Source organism: Aristolochia californica, unplaced genomic scaffold, assembly GCF_029961685.1.
Source record: "Aristolochia californica isolate CCGP_79_NKW_82.1479 unplaced genomic scaffold, dmAriCali1.0.hap1 SCAF_1, whole genome shotgun sequence".
Lineage (NCBI taxonomy): Eukaryota > Viridiplantae > Streptophyta > Magnoliopsida > Piperales > Aristolochiaceae > Aristolochia > Aristolochia californica.
Genome location: NW_027181770.1, coordinates 59456213 through 59473301, shown reverse-complemented (window position 1 = coordinate 59473301; position 17089 = coordinate 59456213). Strand labels below are relative to the sequence as shown.

The 17089-nt window shown below is 40.0% G+C and overlaps 3 protein-coding genes across 9 annotated transcripts; all 3 read left to right on the top strand.

The window, feature by feature from the left end:
- Window positions 1-94: 94 nt before the first annotated feature.
- LOC137953509 (probable carboxylesterase 11) lies at window positions 95-7656 on the top strand. Of its 6 annotated transcripts, none has more exons than XR_011112392.1 (3): window positions 95-1305; window positions 6256-6919; window positions 7084-7656. XR_011112392.1 is itself a non-coding variant. In XM_068800937.1 (2 exons), the coding sequence occupies exons 1-2, from the start codon at window positions 434-436 to the stop codon at window positions 6791-6793; spliced, it is 1410 nt and encodes a 469-aa protein (XP_068657038.1). In that variant the 5' UTR covers window positions 95-433; the 3' UTR covers window positions 6794-7074. The 6 variants fall into 6 exon arrangements, 1 of the variants encoding a protein (XP_068657038.1); XR_011112390.1 differs by having other exon boundaries at window positions 6256-6985; XR_011112393.1 differs by having other exon boundaries at window positions 6256-6906; window positions 7081-7164.
- A 1768-nt stretch (window positions 7657-9424) lies between these two features.
- Window positions 9425-10999, top strand: LOC137949635 (GRAS family protein RAD1-like). Its single transcript, XM_068795749.1, has one exon. The coding sequence runs from the start codon at window positions 9425-9427 to the stop codon at window positions 10997-10999; it is 1575 nt and encodes a 524-aa protein (XP_068651850.1).
- Window positions 11000-12334: 1335 nt separating this feature from the next.
- On the top strand, window positions 12335-17089 carry LOC137964027 (uncharacterized). Of its 2 annotated transcripts, XM_068811292.1 has the most exons (7): window positions 12345-12692; window positions 12814-12870; window positions 13036-13122; window positions 13313-13393; window positions 13520-13632; window positions 13763-13812; window positions 16451-17087. In XM_068811292.1, exons 1-7 carry the CDS (start codon window positions 12459-12461, stop codon window positions 16516-16518), a joined length of 690 nt encoding a protein of 229 aa, XP_068667393.1. In that variant the 5' UTR covers window positions 12345-12458; the 3' UTR covers window positions 16519-17087. The 2 variants fall into 2 exon arrangements, with proteins under 2 accessions (XP_068667401.1, XP_068667393.1); XM_068811300.1 differs by lacking the exon at window positions 13036-13122 and having other exon boundaries at window positions 12335-12692; window positions 16451-17089.

Below are 17089 nucleotides of genomic sequence, written 5' to 3'. Positions count from 1 at the left end.
ACATTATAAAAGGTATAACGATGGACGTCACCAGTTGATCAGATTTCAGATTCAGTCTGCTTCTTCCTCCTGTTTTCCCCTTTTATTCAATTAAAAGGAAAAAAACAAGACTAGAGAAAGGAAATAAATTCGAACGAAGAAGAGTTGTAAGGCAAATGTGCTGTCTACTACTTTTCTAGAATCTTTTTGATTCATTACCCTTTTTATTCCCGCACGCCAATGAATTGAATCGGTCACTGTGGTCTGTTTTCTTCCTCTTTTCCGTCATTCTTCAAATATTACGGGCGGATCGAGTAGTCAATTCAAATGTCCGTCAGGTGATTTTCCCATGAGCTGATTTTTAGTTTTTTTTTTTATGTTCTTCTCTTTCTGGAGCGGAAGGTGAGAAAGACGAGGTGGGTGTTGAGAGAGAGGGGGAGATCTAGAGAAAGAAATGCCTAGCGTCGCTGTAAAGCTGTACAGCGTGTTTTTCAAGTTCCTTCTTAAGCATCGTCTCCAGAACAGAAACCAGGCGGACGAGAGCAATGGGCGGAGCCCCTTCGGTGTTACATCGCGGCCAGAGGAGTCGGTGGCGGCTGTTAACCCTTCTTTCTCGGAGGGTGTGGCCACGAAGGACATTCACATCGACCCTTTTACCTCCTTATCTGTGAGAATCTTCCTCCCGGATTCCGCGCTAGACCAGGTGCCGGATACCCAGTTGAAGGCCAAGCCCCGGGTTACGACGAGGTCTCTTGATCTGACTGCTCCTGTGGACGCCAATTCTAACAGCCCAATTTCACGGCGGAGTAGTCTGGGACCCACCGGTACCGTCCCGGCGCAGAAATCGACGTCGACCGCCGGGGGGGACCAGACCCGTCGTAGTAGCTACGCGATAGCTAACGCGGACGCCCTTAATTCGAAGCTGGACGGCGGCACCTACCGGGGTTACTCTCCCGCTTCGGATAACACCCGAAAATTGCCGATAATGTTGCAGTTCCACGGTGGGGGTTTTGTCGCCGGAAGCAATGATTCCGTGGCAAACGATTTCTTCTGTCGGAGAATTGCTAAATTTTGCGACGTGATTGTACTTGCGGTGGGTTATAGGCTGGCACCAGAGAATAGGTACCCGGCTGCATTTGACGACGGCTTGAAGGTCTTGAATTGGTTGGGGAAGCAAGCGAATCTGGCCGAGTGTAGTAAGTCTATGGGTCATGCGCGTGGTCTGGCAGGGGACCTGCGGAGGTCGGACGTGCATCGGCATATTGCAGACACTTTTGGGGCCTCCATGGTTGAACCATGGTTAGCTGCTCATGGAGATCCGTCCAGGTTATTTATCTCTTATTATCATCTTTCTCTTGTAAATTCTCCTCCCCCTTTCAGCGTTATCGTATCATATTGGATTTTTTGGGTAAAATTTTGGACTGGTAGATTATAGTAATCGATATCAATATAGTATAAATTTGTTATTATAATTCGGAAGGTGTTATTAATTCACAGTTTGGGACAATACTTTAACTTTTATAGAATAAGCGTTGCCCATTGCCCGTGTTTTGAACCGAAGCATAGCTTGAGAGCAGCATTCGCTTTCTTAAGCTCTTACTGATTCTTCTACCATCTTTAATACGTTTCAGTTTTTTGTGCCTTATTTTTTGGTTTTTGATGTTTGTGCACCTTAAAGACAGGTTTTTTAATTATGTTTTCAGCATTTCTTAAAGCAAATGCAACAGTTGGTGACAGTAATGCTTAACTTTGAATTATTTGTGTTGTCAAAATTAGTTTCAAAATGACATGGATGGAAATATAGAAGAAATACTTAAAGAGAAAATAAAGCCAATGCATGACAGAGCAAAATAGAGAGAAAGGATTCATCAACACAGTTGGGATAAGATTGATGATAGTGATGACTATTTTTTTTTTTTGTTTTTGAATGTTGATTGATTTTCTCTGTATCTGCATTTATTTATTTATTTATTTTTTAAGTGATTTTGCTTTCACCTTTCTTGAGAAACAAAAAGAAAAAGAAATAAGTGCTCTCTTGGCAGTTAGCAATTTAATTGGGTTATCTTCTCAAAAAAAAAAAATTAATTGGGTTATGGTTTGTCTAGATAATTGTTGTCGGTTGCTACTTTTATTCATACCTTGAGAAAAAAAGTGTGAATTTTTCTTTGGTGGTTTGCATCGTTATATGTGATTTGACAATTAATTCTTAGGAAAAATTCATAAGTGTCAACCTCATGAGTTGGTCTATTTCAGGGAGAGACTTGATAGACATGTTGGTTGGTGCAGTTGAGGAACCAACTTCCAGGAAGTGCTTGTAGATTCCTTGAAATTTCCTAGTCCAATGCTTTGCAGGGTAGCTTGCTTCAGTTGGAAGCTTTTGGTTGATACTTGTCAATCGTGAGAGCAAAAACTATGTGATAAGAGGATTCTTACTTCTGTAAGCTCAACAGAAGTGCATGACAGCTAAGACGTCATTTTGAATAAAAATTTAACAGCCATCCATGGCCATTGGATTGATGTAATTGAAGTTTTCTCAAGTAAGAGGAAATCTTAGGGGGACAGTCTAGAATTTTCCCAGAAATGCAATCTTTCTGGTTAATCGATATTGTAAGGATTATTCCTATGGTTCTTAATCAGGTTGATTAGGGTAAGTTATTGATCCTTTCTTCCAAAAAGAGTGGATGTGCTCTACCGACATGAGAAGCTGTTAGATAAAAGTCCTCCTTGGTTCATTATCTTTTTTGGCACATGCATTCTATATTAGTTTAGTTTATGTGTCATACCTTTTCGCCACCCAACACTTCTCCTTTTTTCTAAACATCCAAGTGGACTCCATCGACCGCTTTCCTCATCACCAAAGATGTTTGGGCGGCATAACATCATGTCTTGTTCATTGATTGAAAAAACAAGTACATCTATCAGTCTCACTATCGTAGATTGCTTCATATGTTCAAAGTGATATCTGTTGCTTGCATTTGTCCTATGAAAGCATACTCGATGATCCCTTGATTTTGACCATCCGCATTTTGGAAGTCTTGTTCTTTTGTCCTTCTTTTCTTTTATGCTATAGGTTATTGCATATTTGGATAATGTCTAAAAATAATTTGTCAAATAATTGATTCTCTTCATCTCTCTAATTGATGAAGACAATGTAAGATAGCTGAGATGTCCAAAATTTTATAGTTCCTGATTAGTCTGATAGTCTTTTGATATCTGCATGAGGCAACTGTAAGTTGCTGACTTCACCATGTGCACACACAAGCAAATTTGCAATTTTAAGTTGATTGCTTGTCTATCTTGGTATGTGTCTTGTTGGAAAAGGTCTTCCATGGCAGGAATGTAACTGGAAAAAACTCTTCTGCTGTTTTTCTGAACTTGATGAAATTTGTCTTCAGATATTGGGTGCTGCACGTGGCATCTTTGTCTTTTCTCATGTTGTTTCTTCTAAGAAACATCAGGTTCATGGTGCTGAATATTGCTTCATTTTCAAGTTTTTTTCCTGATTATTTTTGCGAGGAAAAAGAAGAAACAAAACCTTTGGCCTAGAATGGTAAAGAAAATGTTTTCCGTATTTTGTCTCTATTTCTTATACAAAAAAATTCTTGATTTTTATCCAATTCCTAAAATTTTGTTATTAGTCTGTAGGAAAAGATGATTTACAAAATAAAGAGCAATATTCATATGATGGCGGAAATGTTTCATTTGGATAGTATAAATGCTTTTCCAAATCTGAATTGAGAGGATTTTGCTTGTTATTATTCTCGGATAAAGCTAATATTTTTGGAATGAGACTGGATACTGAATTGGGAAAAGGATTAAGGAGAACTATGAAGTGGATATGTGAGTCAAATGAACTTGTATGTTAATTGCTCACCACCTTCCATAATTCAACAGTCTATTTGGGTTCTAGTCTTTATGTACTCCTTTATTTGTACTTTTTGACTGAAGGCATGTTCTCTTCCTCCCACATGTATTATTTTTCTTTTACAAGAAAAGCCGTTGTCTTGAATTTCAGCATCTTCAACTTGTCCATGAACTTCCTGCTTGCTGAACCATTAGAATCTATTTCTCACCACCATGATGAGAGTGACTCCGTAAATTCTTTATCATGCAACCATACTGTTTTCAAACCTGAATGGTGGAGGATCCCAAGGAGGGGATGCCTTTCAATTATATTTGGTGAATGATCAGAAACAGGTCTGACCAAAATTCTGCATGCTCAGGAAGAGAACTGAGCCAGTTCTGAGACGCTAGGAATCTTTATAGCTTACATAGGACTGGTTTCCGCCATCTGATTGTGTGAAAGATGTGCCAGATAGAGGTATCTTGATCGAACTGAGATCGTCAATGAGATCAGAAATTTGTCTCATGGTGATAGAAACCTGATCCGAGCTACTGAATTTCTCACTTGAAAAGCTGAGTAGCGTTGAACTCCACCCCAAATAACCATGTAGAGGACTATCCTGTTATAGTAGATGAGAGTTCTACCCGGACATCAGATCTCTGTGCTGGCCTATGCAGTCCATAAATAGAAGCTTCCAACTATATGAATCTATCTGAACTTGAGATGAATTTGACTGCTTATGTGACTTGACACAATATGAATTAATTTCCTCCAAATGAGTTGAATCCCATATCACCACGATGCTCCCGACAGACCTCCTTGGATCTACAGAGAGCCATTTGGGATTACCTTTGGACCAAATATCCGTTACAATACAGTGCGAGAGTGTCTCTACTTTGGTTTCTCGAAGTAGAGTCACTGCCACCTTACTTTGCTTGAAGATTTCTCTAATAATGATGTGCTTTCCAGCAGAACCAGGGTCTCAGATGTTCCAAGAAATGAGATTCATGAGTTATAGCTGTTGGACAGGCTGTGAATGCACTGGAGAGGGACTGAAATTGTGTCTTTGATCTGGATTACATTTGAAACCCAAAGATGATACATATTCCGATAGCCTGCGATGCATAAACAGTTCCGTTCTTCAGTTCATAGTGTCTAGCCTAAGTGGATAACCTGCAATGCATAAACAATTCCGTTCATCCGTCTAGGTGTGATTGACTTCAGCAGGTTCACCCCAACCCCTAAAATGTTGGGGTCAAAGGGAAGTTCTGTGGAATCGATGCCACCCCCAGTGAGGTTGACAGAGTGTTCAATGCCCAGAGGTTGCATAGATGCTGAGGGGGACGAGGGATTGAGTTGAGAGGAGGGAGCTGGTGATCCTCTATGGAAGATCCTGCTTGATTTATGAAGGTAGGTGAGCTGGTTAGCCTAGTTGCATAGCCTAGGTGGACCATATTGCATTTCTCTGAAGGCTTAGTGGATGAACAGCCACCAGAAAAGGGGGATCTGGTGATACTTGATCCTACCCTCAAGGAGGACAAGTTGAACGCTGTGGGTCGGGCCGTATCTTTGCTTTCAGGTAGGCCATGTTCTGAAATAGGAGTTGGTTAGCCTGCAAAAATGAACTGCAGGCCGAGTTTCAAAACCAGAGGATGGGCCAGCTGTGGATCGGCGGGCCTAAATAATTAAAGAGTTCATTTTTTGCCTTTCTATGTTCACAGCATATCTGAAAAGAATTTCGACTGAATCAAAAGCAAAAGAAATAGCTCATATTTGCCTTTTGGCCATAATGAAAATAGTGTACCCCAAGTGTTTTATTATTATTATTATTTTAAGAGTAGAACTTATTTATTTTCATGGGGACTATCCTTTTTCATTGGGAGATGTATTGAATGTCTTGAAATGTTTATTTATTTGCAGGCCTAGCAATTAATAAGAATAAGAAAATAATTTAAAAAGAATATAAATTCAGCTTTGTAAATGTAAAGAGACAATGTTATAAAGAAATGGAAGGGACTAGATGTCTCCACTTCCTTGTTGGCATGCCTGTCTTCATGTGAGTTGGCATTTTTAGGTGTACTATATTTTCATGTGCATGGTGGATTACTGTTTTAATTTGAGCGTGAGATCATTTTGCTCATTTTTTTTTATATAGGACTGACTTTCGTTAAAGAATATTTATTACACATTTAGTCGAATATTCCTAAAGAAAGTTTCTTAAATTAAAAACAGCTACCTCAATTTGGACTGATCTCCAGACCTAGATCACTTGATGTATGATACTATGTGGTTTGGTAAGAGATATCTGAATAATGAGACGGCCATGAATATTTGGAAAAACAAAGGCAACTTTGGGGGAACCAAGATGATTTATGAATCTGGTACTTAAGACTGTTACAAGTGTGTCTATTTAAAAATTTATAATATTACAGGTGTGTTCTTCTTGGAGTGAGCTGTGGAGCCAATATTGCAGACTACATTGCTAGGAAGGCAGTTGAGGCTGGAAAACTTCTTGAGCCCGTTAAAGTTGTAGCACAGGTCTTAATGTACCCTTTCTTCATTGGAAGTGTCCCAACTCATTCGGAAATTAAACTAGCAAACTCATATTTCTATGACAAGGCAATGTGCATTCTTGCATGGAAACTATTTTTGCCCGAGGAAGAGTTCAGTCTGGACCATCCAGCTGCAAACCCCCTTCTACCTGAAAGAGAACCAATGTTAAAACATATGCCGCCAACTCTTACTGTGGTAGCTGAGCTTGATTGGATGAGGGACCGTGCAATTGCCTATGCAGCAGAACTCCGAAAGGTGAATGTGGACGCCCCAGTCCTAGAGTATAAGGATGCAGTTCATGAATTTGCTACCCTTGACATGCTCATCAAATCCCCACAGGCCCAAGCTTGTGCAGAGGACATAGCAATATGGGTGAAGAAATATATCTCTATTCGGGGCCACGAGTTCTCCTACTAGATGTTTTAATAGTGGAATCTGCGGCTTTTTCTTGAATTATGAGTTGCATCTGAGGGCAGAGCATCACTCAGCTGATCAGCTAGTTTTGTGTGGTGTACTTTGTGCCAATACAGGTCTTACAGCCAGGTGTTCATCATTTTTTAAGTTTCAGTTCATTCCATGTACCCTTTTCTGTATGATATAGTCAAGAGGGTGAGGATGTTGCCAATTTTTTCATCCTCCTTTTTGTTAGATATATTTCTTTGCAATGAATATAGTTTCATTCAGTCCTGTATTTTTCTTTCCAGCAGAATTCTGTTTCAGAGAGACCTCATAAAGTCCAACTATGTCAGTAGAAGAACAAAGGAGAACCGGTAGATGCTGTTGCATCGGAGTCTTCTTTTTTCGTCGTCGGTGACCGGAGCCAGGAAGAGCAAATGTGCCCATGCGGTGGGACTTCGAGTTTATGCTCATGGTGACCATCTAAAGGTGTCTCGGTATATTCAATATTCCATGAAGTACGATACTGGACGTGGACACTAACCTGAGATACCATCAATATTAGACAATTCGGCATTGTCGGGTTCTTAGAAGAAAAATTCTGTAATGGTTTATTTTGGATGCTAGCGCGGAATACTTCTGTAATATTCCTTTCTTACACTGAGACTTGGTCTATAAGCCCCTCCAATGCAAGAAGCAGATACATGATGCATAACGGCTCCTAAGTTGACCCTTGACTTGGGGAAGGGCGACTTCGGTTTGGGAAGAGGCAGGTCAGGCCAGGGTCGGAGTCAGACTTGGCCTTCTATCTTCCTCGGCCTGAGTAACCTTGGTAGAGACACCCATTTTTTTATATAACAATGTAAGATGCTACAGGTCATCGAGTTGAACCAAGTTCAAACTTGTATATGTTCAAGCTTGGCTTGATTTGAATAGTTAAAACTCGAGTTCAAGTTTGAGTTCAAAATTGAAATTGAGCTTAAGCCCAAGAATTTTAACCGAGATTGAGCTCGAATTGGGTTTAAGCCCCAATTTATATTTAAAATTTTACATAAAATATGTGTCAATCCAATATATTTGGATTTTTTGCAGTTCTCACGAGGTTTTCAATTTAATTAGGATGGATTTTTTGAAGAGGGAACTCGTATGATTTCAAGGGCTAAGTTTTTCTAGGCATGACCCCCACAAGCACCCAACAACACGGGACATGGTTGGGTACTCATTCAAAACACTGTAGTAGACTGTAGGGACAGGAAGTAGCGTTCATGCAAGTATTGTGCAAAGGAAATGCACTATAAACATTCCATGGACACAAATGTGGGTGGATGATACGACGATAGATGCCACTATGCATGAGGTGAACTTTCTAGAAGTTTATAATTCTCATAACAGTTGTATATTTCACATTTCCGTAAAACAAAACAGAAAAAAAAAAAACACTAAAACCTAACAATTACTCTCAAAATCGAATCCTGGATTCATAAGAAGAACAAAATAAATATATAATAAGAAAATCAAACCTTAATGAGATATTTCCCTTTTTTCATCGGCAACAACAAATCTTGGCGAAAGCCAAGGAGTTGTTGAAAAATTAGGGCACTGTTGGTAAATCTCGACGTTCGGTCGTGAAGAATATGGTGATGACATTATTGAAATAGGGTATCCTTCCGGGCTGAGTCCGAAAATTTTATGACTCTCTCAATTTGTAAGAAAAGATAAGTGGAGTCACGGAGAGTAGACGGGAGAAGAGGAGAGGCGAGAGTAGCAATTTTTCTGTCTCTATCTCTACAACTTGTTATCATCCCCATTGTCCCGAAGTTGAAGAGTGAAGATTGAAGATCCCGAAGGCATTTAAGTTTCCAAGCTGGCTTGCAAGCTCACAGACTGAACTGAAGCATGGTCAAACTTGACTCGTGTAACTAAACAATGCAACCCAAAAGACCAATTCGAGATCAGGATTGATTTAGCTGAACCAAGCCCGAGCCTTGCTAAGCTTGAACTGTTCACAAACAGATTAGGTTCAATGCCACTCCTAGTTATAATCCTTATCCGGAGCCTTGCTAAGCTTGAACTGTTCACAAACAGATTTGGTTCAATGCGACTCCTAGTTATAATCCTTATCGAGTTTAAATTCTAACTCAGACCGAAAAAATACAGGCCCTTTCAAGTAAGTCATGCCAAATTAGAGAGAAGACACAGAAATGGCCTAGTACAAGGATACCCATAAAATAAATGCGTCAACATATCAAGGTTTTCTCTACTTTAAACAAGCTTTTTTTTCACATATAAACTAAGTGATCACCTTCGTTGGTAAGTGAATGGAAGACAGGAAAAGTGAGACAATCATTCCAATTTTCATGGAATTATTTGAGGGTGATTCTCAATCTAGCTCCTCCAGGTTGTTGTTGCTATCTCAGGAGACACCGCATTTAAATTCTTAATGTTTCTTTCAGCTGCGCAACCTGGTTTTTAATAATCTGAAGCCTGCTCTTAGAATTAACGCCATTGTTTGAGGTAAATACGGTGAAAGTGACAATTATACAGATTTTTTTTGGTGTTTGTATAGTCTGTCTCATGCATGGGAGAAAGGGGTCTTCGGAGCTCTGTTGAAAATCTTTGAAAAAGAACGTAAAGACAGTTCAGAATCCAGGGATGGCTCCTGGCCACTGTATGCAACAAAAGATCTACAATGAAGCGGAATGTTTCAGGAGTGATAAAATGGGGAGTAGCGTTGAACTCAGCTTGTCAGATATGGCTCGCTATCCTCACCCATTTCTACCCACTTGGGAGAGCTATGCCCCAGCCGGGTGGTCATCCTCCTTGGGCGGCCACTCCTCCACCAAGAGGCTCCGGCGCATTCAATCGGTGGAAGAATCTATTGGAAGCTGTGAGGGTAGTTTTTATACTAGAGGAAGCAATCATAGAAGTAGTTGCGTCGGAGGCAGCTCCAAACAGTTTAATTGTCTGCCTAGGCTCCAGTTCCGGGACCACATATGGACATACTCGCAGAGGTTCCTGGCGGCCGAGGCTGTGGAAGAGGCGGTGCGGTCGACTTGGGGGGTGGAGGGTGAGGCAAGTGAAGAAGAGGAGAATGGTGCTGATGGGATGAGATTGGTGCAGTTACTCGTAGCTTGTGCTGAGGCTGTTGCCTGCCGGGACAGGTCCCAGGCCTCTCTACTTCTGTCTGAGCTTCGAGCAAATGCTATGGTGTTTGGCACTTCGTTCCAACGAGTTGCTTCCTGCTTTGTGCAAGGGCTAGATGACCGGTTGGCCCTCGTTCAACCATTGGGAGCCGTCGGAGTCATGGCACCAGCCACAGCAGGTGTGAGTACAGAAATGAAAGAAGAGGCCTCGTGCCTTGTCTATGAGGTATGCCCACACATCCAGTTCGGTCACTTCGTGGCCAATGCTTCAATTTTGGAAGCCTTTGAGGGAGAGAAATCGGTTCATGTGGTGGACTTGGGCATGACCCTTGGCCTACCACATGGCCACCAGTGGCGAGCACTTCTGAACAGCCTCGCCACTCGCGCCGGCCACCCGCCTCAGCTTGTCCGCATTACGGGTGTTGGCCCATCCGGCGACCACCTCCAGGCCATCGGCCATGACCTTGAGACCTATGCAAAAGGCCTTGGCATTCACCTTGTGTTCACAGTTGTTGAAAGCTACTTAGAAAACTTGAAACCTGAGAATATCAAGGTTGATTATGGGGAGGTTCTTGTCGTTAATAGCATGCTTCAGCTGCATTGTGTTGTTAAAGAGAGCCGTGGGTCATTGAACTCAGTTTTACAGATAATTCATGAGCTCTCCCCCAAGATCTTAGTCTTGGTTGAGCAGGACTCAGGCCATAATGGCCCTTTCTTCCTAGGGAGGTTCATGGAAGCTTTGCATTACTACTCTGCAATCTTTGATGCACTAGATGCAATGTTGCCTAAGTATGACACAAGAAGAGCCAAGATAGAGCAGTTCTACTTTGCCGAAGAGATAAAAAACATAGTGAGCTGTGAGGGCACTGCGAGGGTCGAACGACATGAGAGGGTGGATCAGTGGAGGAGGAGGATGAGCAGGGCTGGGTTTCAACCTTCGCCCGTAAAGATGATAACTCAGGCCAAGCAATGGCTGACAAAGGTTAAAGTCTGTGAAGGCTACACGATTGCAGAAGAAAAAGGATGCTTGGTTCTTGGGTGGAAATCAAAGCCCATTGTGGCTGCTTCTTGCTGGAAATGCTAGATCAAGTTCAACCAGCTAATACTCCCGGTGTATTGGTCACTTTCATTCAGTAATGGGGACTTAGCCTCGTATAATGTTTAGTCTTGCAGTTCAATGCACCAAGGCTTGCTTCTGATCACAACTTTGGAGCAATTTTAATATGATTTCAGGGCTTTAATATATGTTCTTCTTTCCTGTTTCCTCGTTCGTATCAAGAGCTATGGGCGCCAACAAGATGGATTTCTTCTTTGTATCTTTATGTAATCTGGAGGATTTTAAACTGGAGTTGTTGCAGGTTTGTTCTTGGATCTGTTTCTCAGTATTATGAAATGGTTATTAGGTCAGGCCTTTCACACAAGGCAAATCATATTTAATCATCTTTAGTAGATCTTGGTGAAGATTACTTTAATCTCTCGTTAAGATCAAGATGGATAAATACTTTTAATATAAAATTTAATTTTTTCCTAAATTAACTAGGGTTTTCAGACTTAGACTCCAAGTTGCCCCAAGTTAAGGGAGACTCACTCAAAATAGAAGGGGTGAATCTAACTCCCTGAGTTAGGACTCACCAATCTGATAATAGAACTCAGGTGAGTCAAAAGAGATTTGGTCGAAATAGAAGAGCAGAGTCCCTCCCTATACCCAGTCCAAAATTCAACTAGACTCACTTCAGTTTGACGAGAAAAAAACCCCATGATTTGCTCACTAGAGTCATTCTTATTGAAACATGGAAAATGAACAAATAGACTTTGCCTTTGGATTACATTGGTACCATATAGAAGTTGAATTCTCAATCCATCCTCTGAATAATTAATCAAGATAAGAGCAAAAGTTTCCTAGGGCATGCAAGTGAAGGCCCTTCCCTTCATATCTTTGTGAAAAAAATAGAAAGAACAAAGAAATAGAGAAGAGGAGGGGGTGCCACCCTTCTCCTCCCCTGTTTTCGTGTCTTTGAGGCAGGAGATGACATGGGTGGGGAGGGGCAAGCCCTTTCCTTATTCAGGCTGGTTGGTCAATTTTTTAGCTGGCCAACTTAGTCTCATCAACCACATTTTGGCCTATATTGACCTAGACAAACCACCAGGTCTGATTGTGCTTTGTGAGAGTTGGGTTCAGATTTATAAGAATGCTCCTGACGCAGCGTTGATTACGCCAAAAAGTTAAATGTATAATGTATCATATCGAATGGTTCCAATACTTTGATCGATATCTATATGGGCACATCCATTCCTGAGCACAAAGATAAATGCTGAAAGCCGTCTTTCTTCGGAAGATCAAGTGGGCGCCCACCAGCGCCCTTCGTCATTTGTCAGCGCTTGTCAATTTGTTCAGGGATTTACCGTGTCCGAGCTCCCGTCTGTTCTCTCTGTAATTTCAGCCAAGTGACTAGGAGGTTTTCGGCAGAGAAGTTTTTTGTATAAATTAACTCAATTTGTTCTTTTCCTGCTAGAGGGAGAGGAGGGAGAGCTGAGCAGGAAGAATGGAAACGTTAGCCGTTTGTGGGAGAAGCCCTTGTGTTTCAAACAAACTTTTCTCTGTAGCGGAAAGCAATGGCAGCTCATCCTACGCTCAAACGCTTTGTCTCGCCACCCAACATCTCTCAGCCTTCAACGCCTCTTCCCTTCGTTGCTTTACTCCTCCACGGTGCTATGCTAAGTTGCGCCACAGGAGTAGCAAACCCCATATCTTCCTTCCTCACCTCGTCGCTTCCATGGTTGTCGCTATTTCCTTCTCCCCATTTTTGTTTTTCAACTTTACTCGCTGCATTAAAATGGGAACTCCTCCATTTATTCTGTCTGTTGATAAATCGTTTTTTCTGTTCTATTTGAGTTCAGGAAACTGTTGAGGAGACGTACATTATGATCAAGCCCGATGGCGTTCAACGTGGGCTGGTAAGAAGTTTGTTGTTGTTCGTTTTCTTTTTGTCCGAATGTTTGAATTCTTGCTAAAGGAGATAAGGAATTGAGCTTTTAATATTCGTGGAAGAGATACTGGTGAGGAGCTTGTCTGGGATTTTATGATTCTCTTATTATTGCTACTGGGATGGGTTATTTTAGGTTGGTGAAGTCATTTCTCGTTTCGAAAAGAAAGGATTCTTATTGAAAGGTTTGAAGCTGTTCGAGTGCCCGAAGGAATTGGCCGAGGTTGGTGGAGGGTACCGTCTTTTTTTGTGGTTATTATGTCTCATTTCAGGAACTTATTCTGGTATTGTCGCAAGTGTTTATCTTTTTGAATCAGGTGACATGGAGACAAAGGGAAATAGTGCTTTTTTTTTTTTTTTTTTCATTTTAGCTTCTTATGGATTGTCATTCTTATTGGCATTGACCATCATAGGAGCACTACAGGGATCTTAAGTCAAAACCTTTCTTCCCCAAATTGATAGATTACATCACTTCTGGCCCAGTTGTATGCATGGTAAATTTTCTTTAATCCTTTTTGTTCTTTTACTTTACCAAAACTGAAGCTATGAAAGACAATTCTAGTTGTTACTTCATCTATTTCTCTCTTATTACTTCTTTTCTTTCTTTTCTATGAATGAAGGTCTGGGAGGGTGTTGGAGTGGTTGCTTCAGCTCGCAAAATCATAGGTGTTACAAATCCTCTTCAAGCTGAACCTGGAACTATTCGAGGAGATTTAGCTGTTCAAACAGGAAGGTGAGATAAAACTTTGACTTTGTAATCTGTTTATCTTATTCAAATGAAAGGGATTTGGGTGCTTTGTTATTCAAATGTGATCATTGTTTCGTTCTAAAATTATTTGAGAGTTTATATAAATGTTTTGCAGGAATGTTGTGCATGGAAGTGATAGCCCTGAGAATGGCCAGCGTGAAATATGTAAGTGAACAACACTTAAGATAAATGAACATTATCTTGTACAATCAGCTGATTTGCTTCTTACGTATCAATGAAACACTGTTACTTTATTTTTGTAATTTAGTGTTACAAGTTCGGTCCAAGGCCTGTCCCAAAATGACTAGCGAAGTTAGAAATCCTCTTTCCCAACTAATAAACCCAAGATTTTTTTACTTATGCTTATATGTGAATTCTTTCCAACACTCCTGTCACGTTGACTCTTATTACACTTAGACAATTTGGGGTAAAAACCCACGTTTGAGCACCTGTTTTGAGACCATGTTAGAAGTTAGGTCTAATGTCCATCCCAAAATGATTCGTCAAGTTAGCTGTCTTTTCTGACTAATAAATCCAACATCGTTTTACTCATTTTTCCATGTGGGACAATTCTTTCCAACAGTTAATAATGTGTTTGAATTCACTTGTTCATTCCAAGAGAAATGTGTGATAAGGACATTTCTGAGTCATCCCATGGATAAGAAAGCATTCTGTTAGTGACATAAACAACTTCCTCTCTTTGACACCTCCTAAAAGGTGCCCCTGTCAAGTTGGTGTAACCTGGGCTGTGAGACTATGAAGATCCAGCGAGACATTTGAGTCAATCTTTGAATTTTATTATCCATATATTTACTGGCATCTTGATTATTCATGTATGAAACAGATAATTCCAAGTTGATTTGGTTAGTGCTTAACCTGAAATTGATCGACTTCGCTATCCACCAAGGAATACCATTGTTGTACTGTCTTCACTTGGGTCCTGTTAAAACTACAACTCTTGAACAACTTTTTATTCTTTCCAATAGGCTACCTTTTAAGTTCCATGGATGTGCCAGTCTTATATACCTTGTGAATTTTTAGCAATAAAAGGGAAGGTAAAATTGAGTGAAATATCTATCTGTTGGAATTCTTATGCTTGTAAGTTTCTTTTCTCCGTACAATTCACATTCTTATGCAGTTAATTATTGATGTTGTTCATCCTACTTCATACAGTTGGTCTAGCTGGTTCTTTCATGTTTCTTTCACTTAACAAACCAATAAATACTGGAAACGTTTTAGCATTGGTTCAGGTATTTAGAATTTGGTCAATGTGTATAGTTGTCATTTCACCATGGTTAAGAAGAGGAGTTTACACCTTATATTAATAGAAATAACTGGGTTATTATTTATCCTACTAATTCTTCCTCAAGTATGTTTGAATGACTTCACATGATCTTTTATATCTCTTTTGATGTAAATAAATAAACACCTAGAGCAGTGGAATTTCGGGTGAAATTGAACTGGTCATGTGTATAATTTTCATTTCTCCTCAGTTAACATAAGGAGTTACAAATATACCATGAGTAGGAATCACTGGGTCATTGTTTCTATTGGTCCTGCTTCTGACACTTGATCCAGCTCTATATTTTATTTAAATGCTTTCATCTTGTTCTTATTTGTTTTCTATTTAGTAAAACATACAAACCTCTGGAATTGTTTAAACTTTTAGTAGGAATTGAAAGGAAAGAACATCTTGGCTGAGATGGAACTCAAAATGTTTTTGTCGCGATGCCTCTTTCTCCACAAATTGTAGAAGATTATTTACTATTGGTCTTTTACTGAGACACTGTGCTTAATATTTTAAGCATATTTTTCTGCTACAGCTCATGATAACATTGATATAATGTATTACTGCTCTGTGAATTACAAAATACATTTTGAGGTGCCTTAAAACTCAACAAAATTCTTTTCTGAATGGGAGTTGTACCAATTCAGTTCCAGAGAAGTGCTAGTCACTATTAACTGAACACTCAAAAGATATTTCTGTACAAACACATTCTCTTGGGGCCCTCTGTATTTGTTTTTATTGTATTGTATTTCCAATATATCTAGTCCGTTGTCTAGATTGTGTTTTCCATCTTGTTTAATGAATGCTCAATTGCCAAAATTGAAGCAACCTGCAAATTTTTGTCTTCTCAGGTACTCCCATTTCAAATAGCCTGTATGTGCTGCTATTTCTATGATCTTTTCCCTATTTTAACATCTATGTCAAGACTAGATGCCCTGGAATGAATTCTATGTGAAGGGCTTTGCTCTCTGTTATTTCTTATGAACGCTGTGGTTTGATTTCCTTCAGAAATATCTCAGAGCCTGTTTTCCATTATTCTCTTTTCATTGATTGTTTAGTGGCAGTATAGTTGGAAAAGGCTCTGATTATTATTATGATTTCATCCATAAGGCACCACGCCCTGACACTCTTTATTGGGTTTCTTCAACTAGTTGAACTTCTTAAGATATGCAACAGTCTTTATTGGGACCTAGGGTTTCTTGAGATTCAGGACCCTGGTTCCCACATCTGACTTTACTAGTTGGACCCTACTACCTAAAAGGGCCAAACAAGAGATCTCTACTTCTTATATCGACTCTACTAAGACTTAAAAGGGCAAATATTGGTATATTCATCCGATATGCGTTATCAACCAATTTGTTAAGTATTATGCATTATCAACCGATACAAAAGTATGCCTGGATACATCGATGTTATTTTGGTTTTTGGTTGTTGAAAACTTTGATGTGAGAATGTTTACTTCCATCAAATATTGCTTGAAGCTTAACTGCAGATGTGCCATTCCTGTTTTTACAGCCCTCTGGTTCAAAGAAGGTGAAGTGTGCCAGTGGACTCCAACCATTGGGCCTTGGCTCAGAGAGTGATCTTCATCAAGGTATGATGAAGTAATGCGGCTGTGAAGAAAGTTATCAAGATTATTATATCCAAGGGTAGGCCATTTTTCTGATTTGATCAGACCAGTACAAATGTGGCTAATGATGATGGTCCTTTCCAAGTTTATGTTCAAGCAGAATTATTTTACCTGAGACAATAAATGAGTCAAAATTTTGCAACTCCGCACATTTTGTAAAAATGGCTGGAACTCCATGGATCTTATGTTTACTTTGTCCGAGCCCCAGGATCCCATCTTCTTTACCAATCAAGAGAACAACCTTCCTCTATATAGAAAGGTATAAACTGATACCGGAGTTGTAGAAAGGTATAAACTGATACCGGAGTTGCAGAGCCAACAAATATCAAGAACTTAAAAGACAACTGATTGGTAGTTAGTAAAGATTGTAGTTCGAACCAGAATGCGTGTAGTAGGAACTGAAGCAGTAGGGATGGCAATGGCCTGGTTCGAGATCTCAAACCAGTCCCAACTTTAAATCTATGATGTGGTTAGATTTCAAACCCCCCGTCCCTTATTTTATTTATGTAAATACACCATCACAG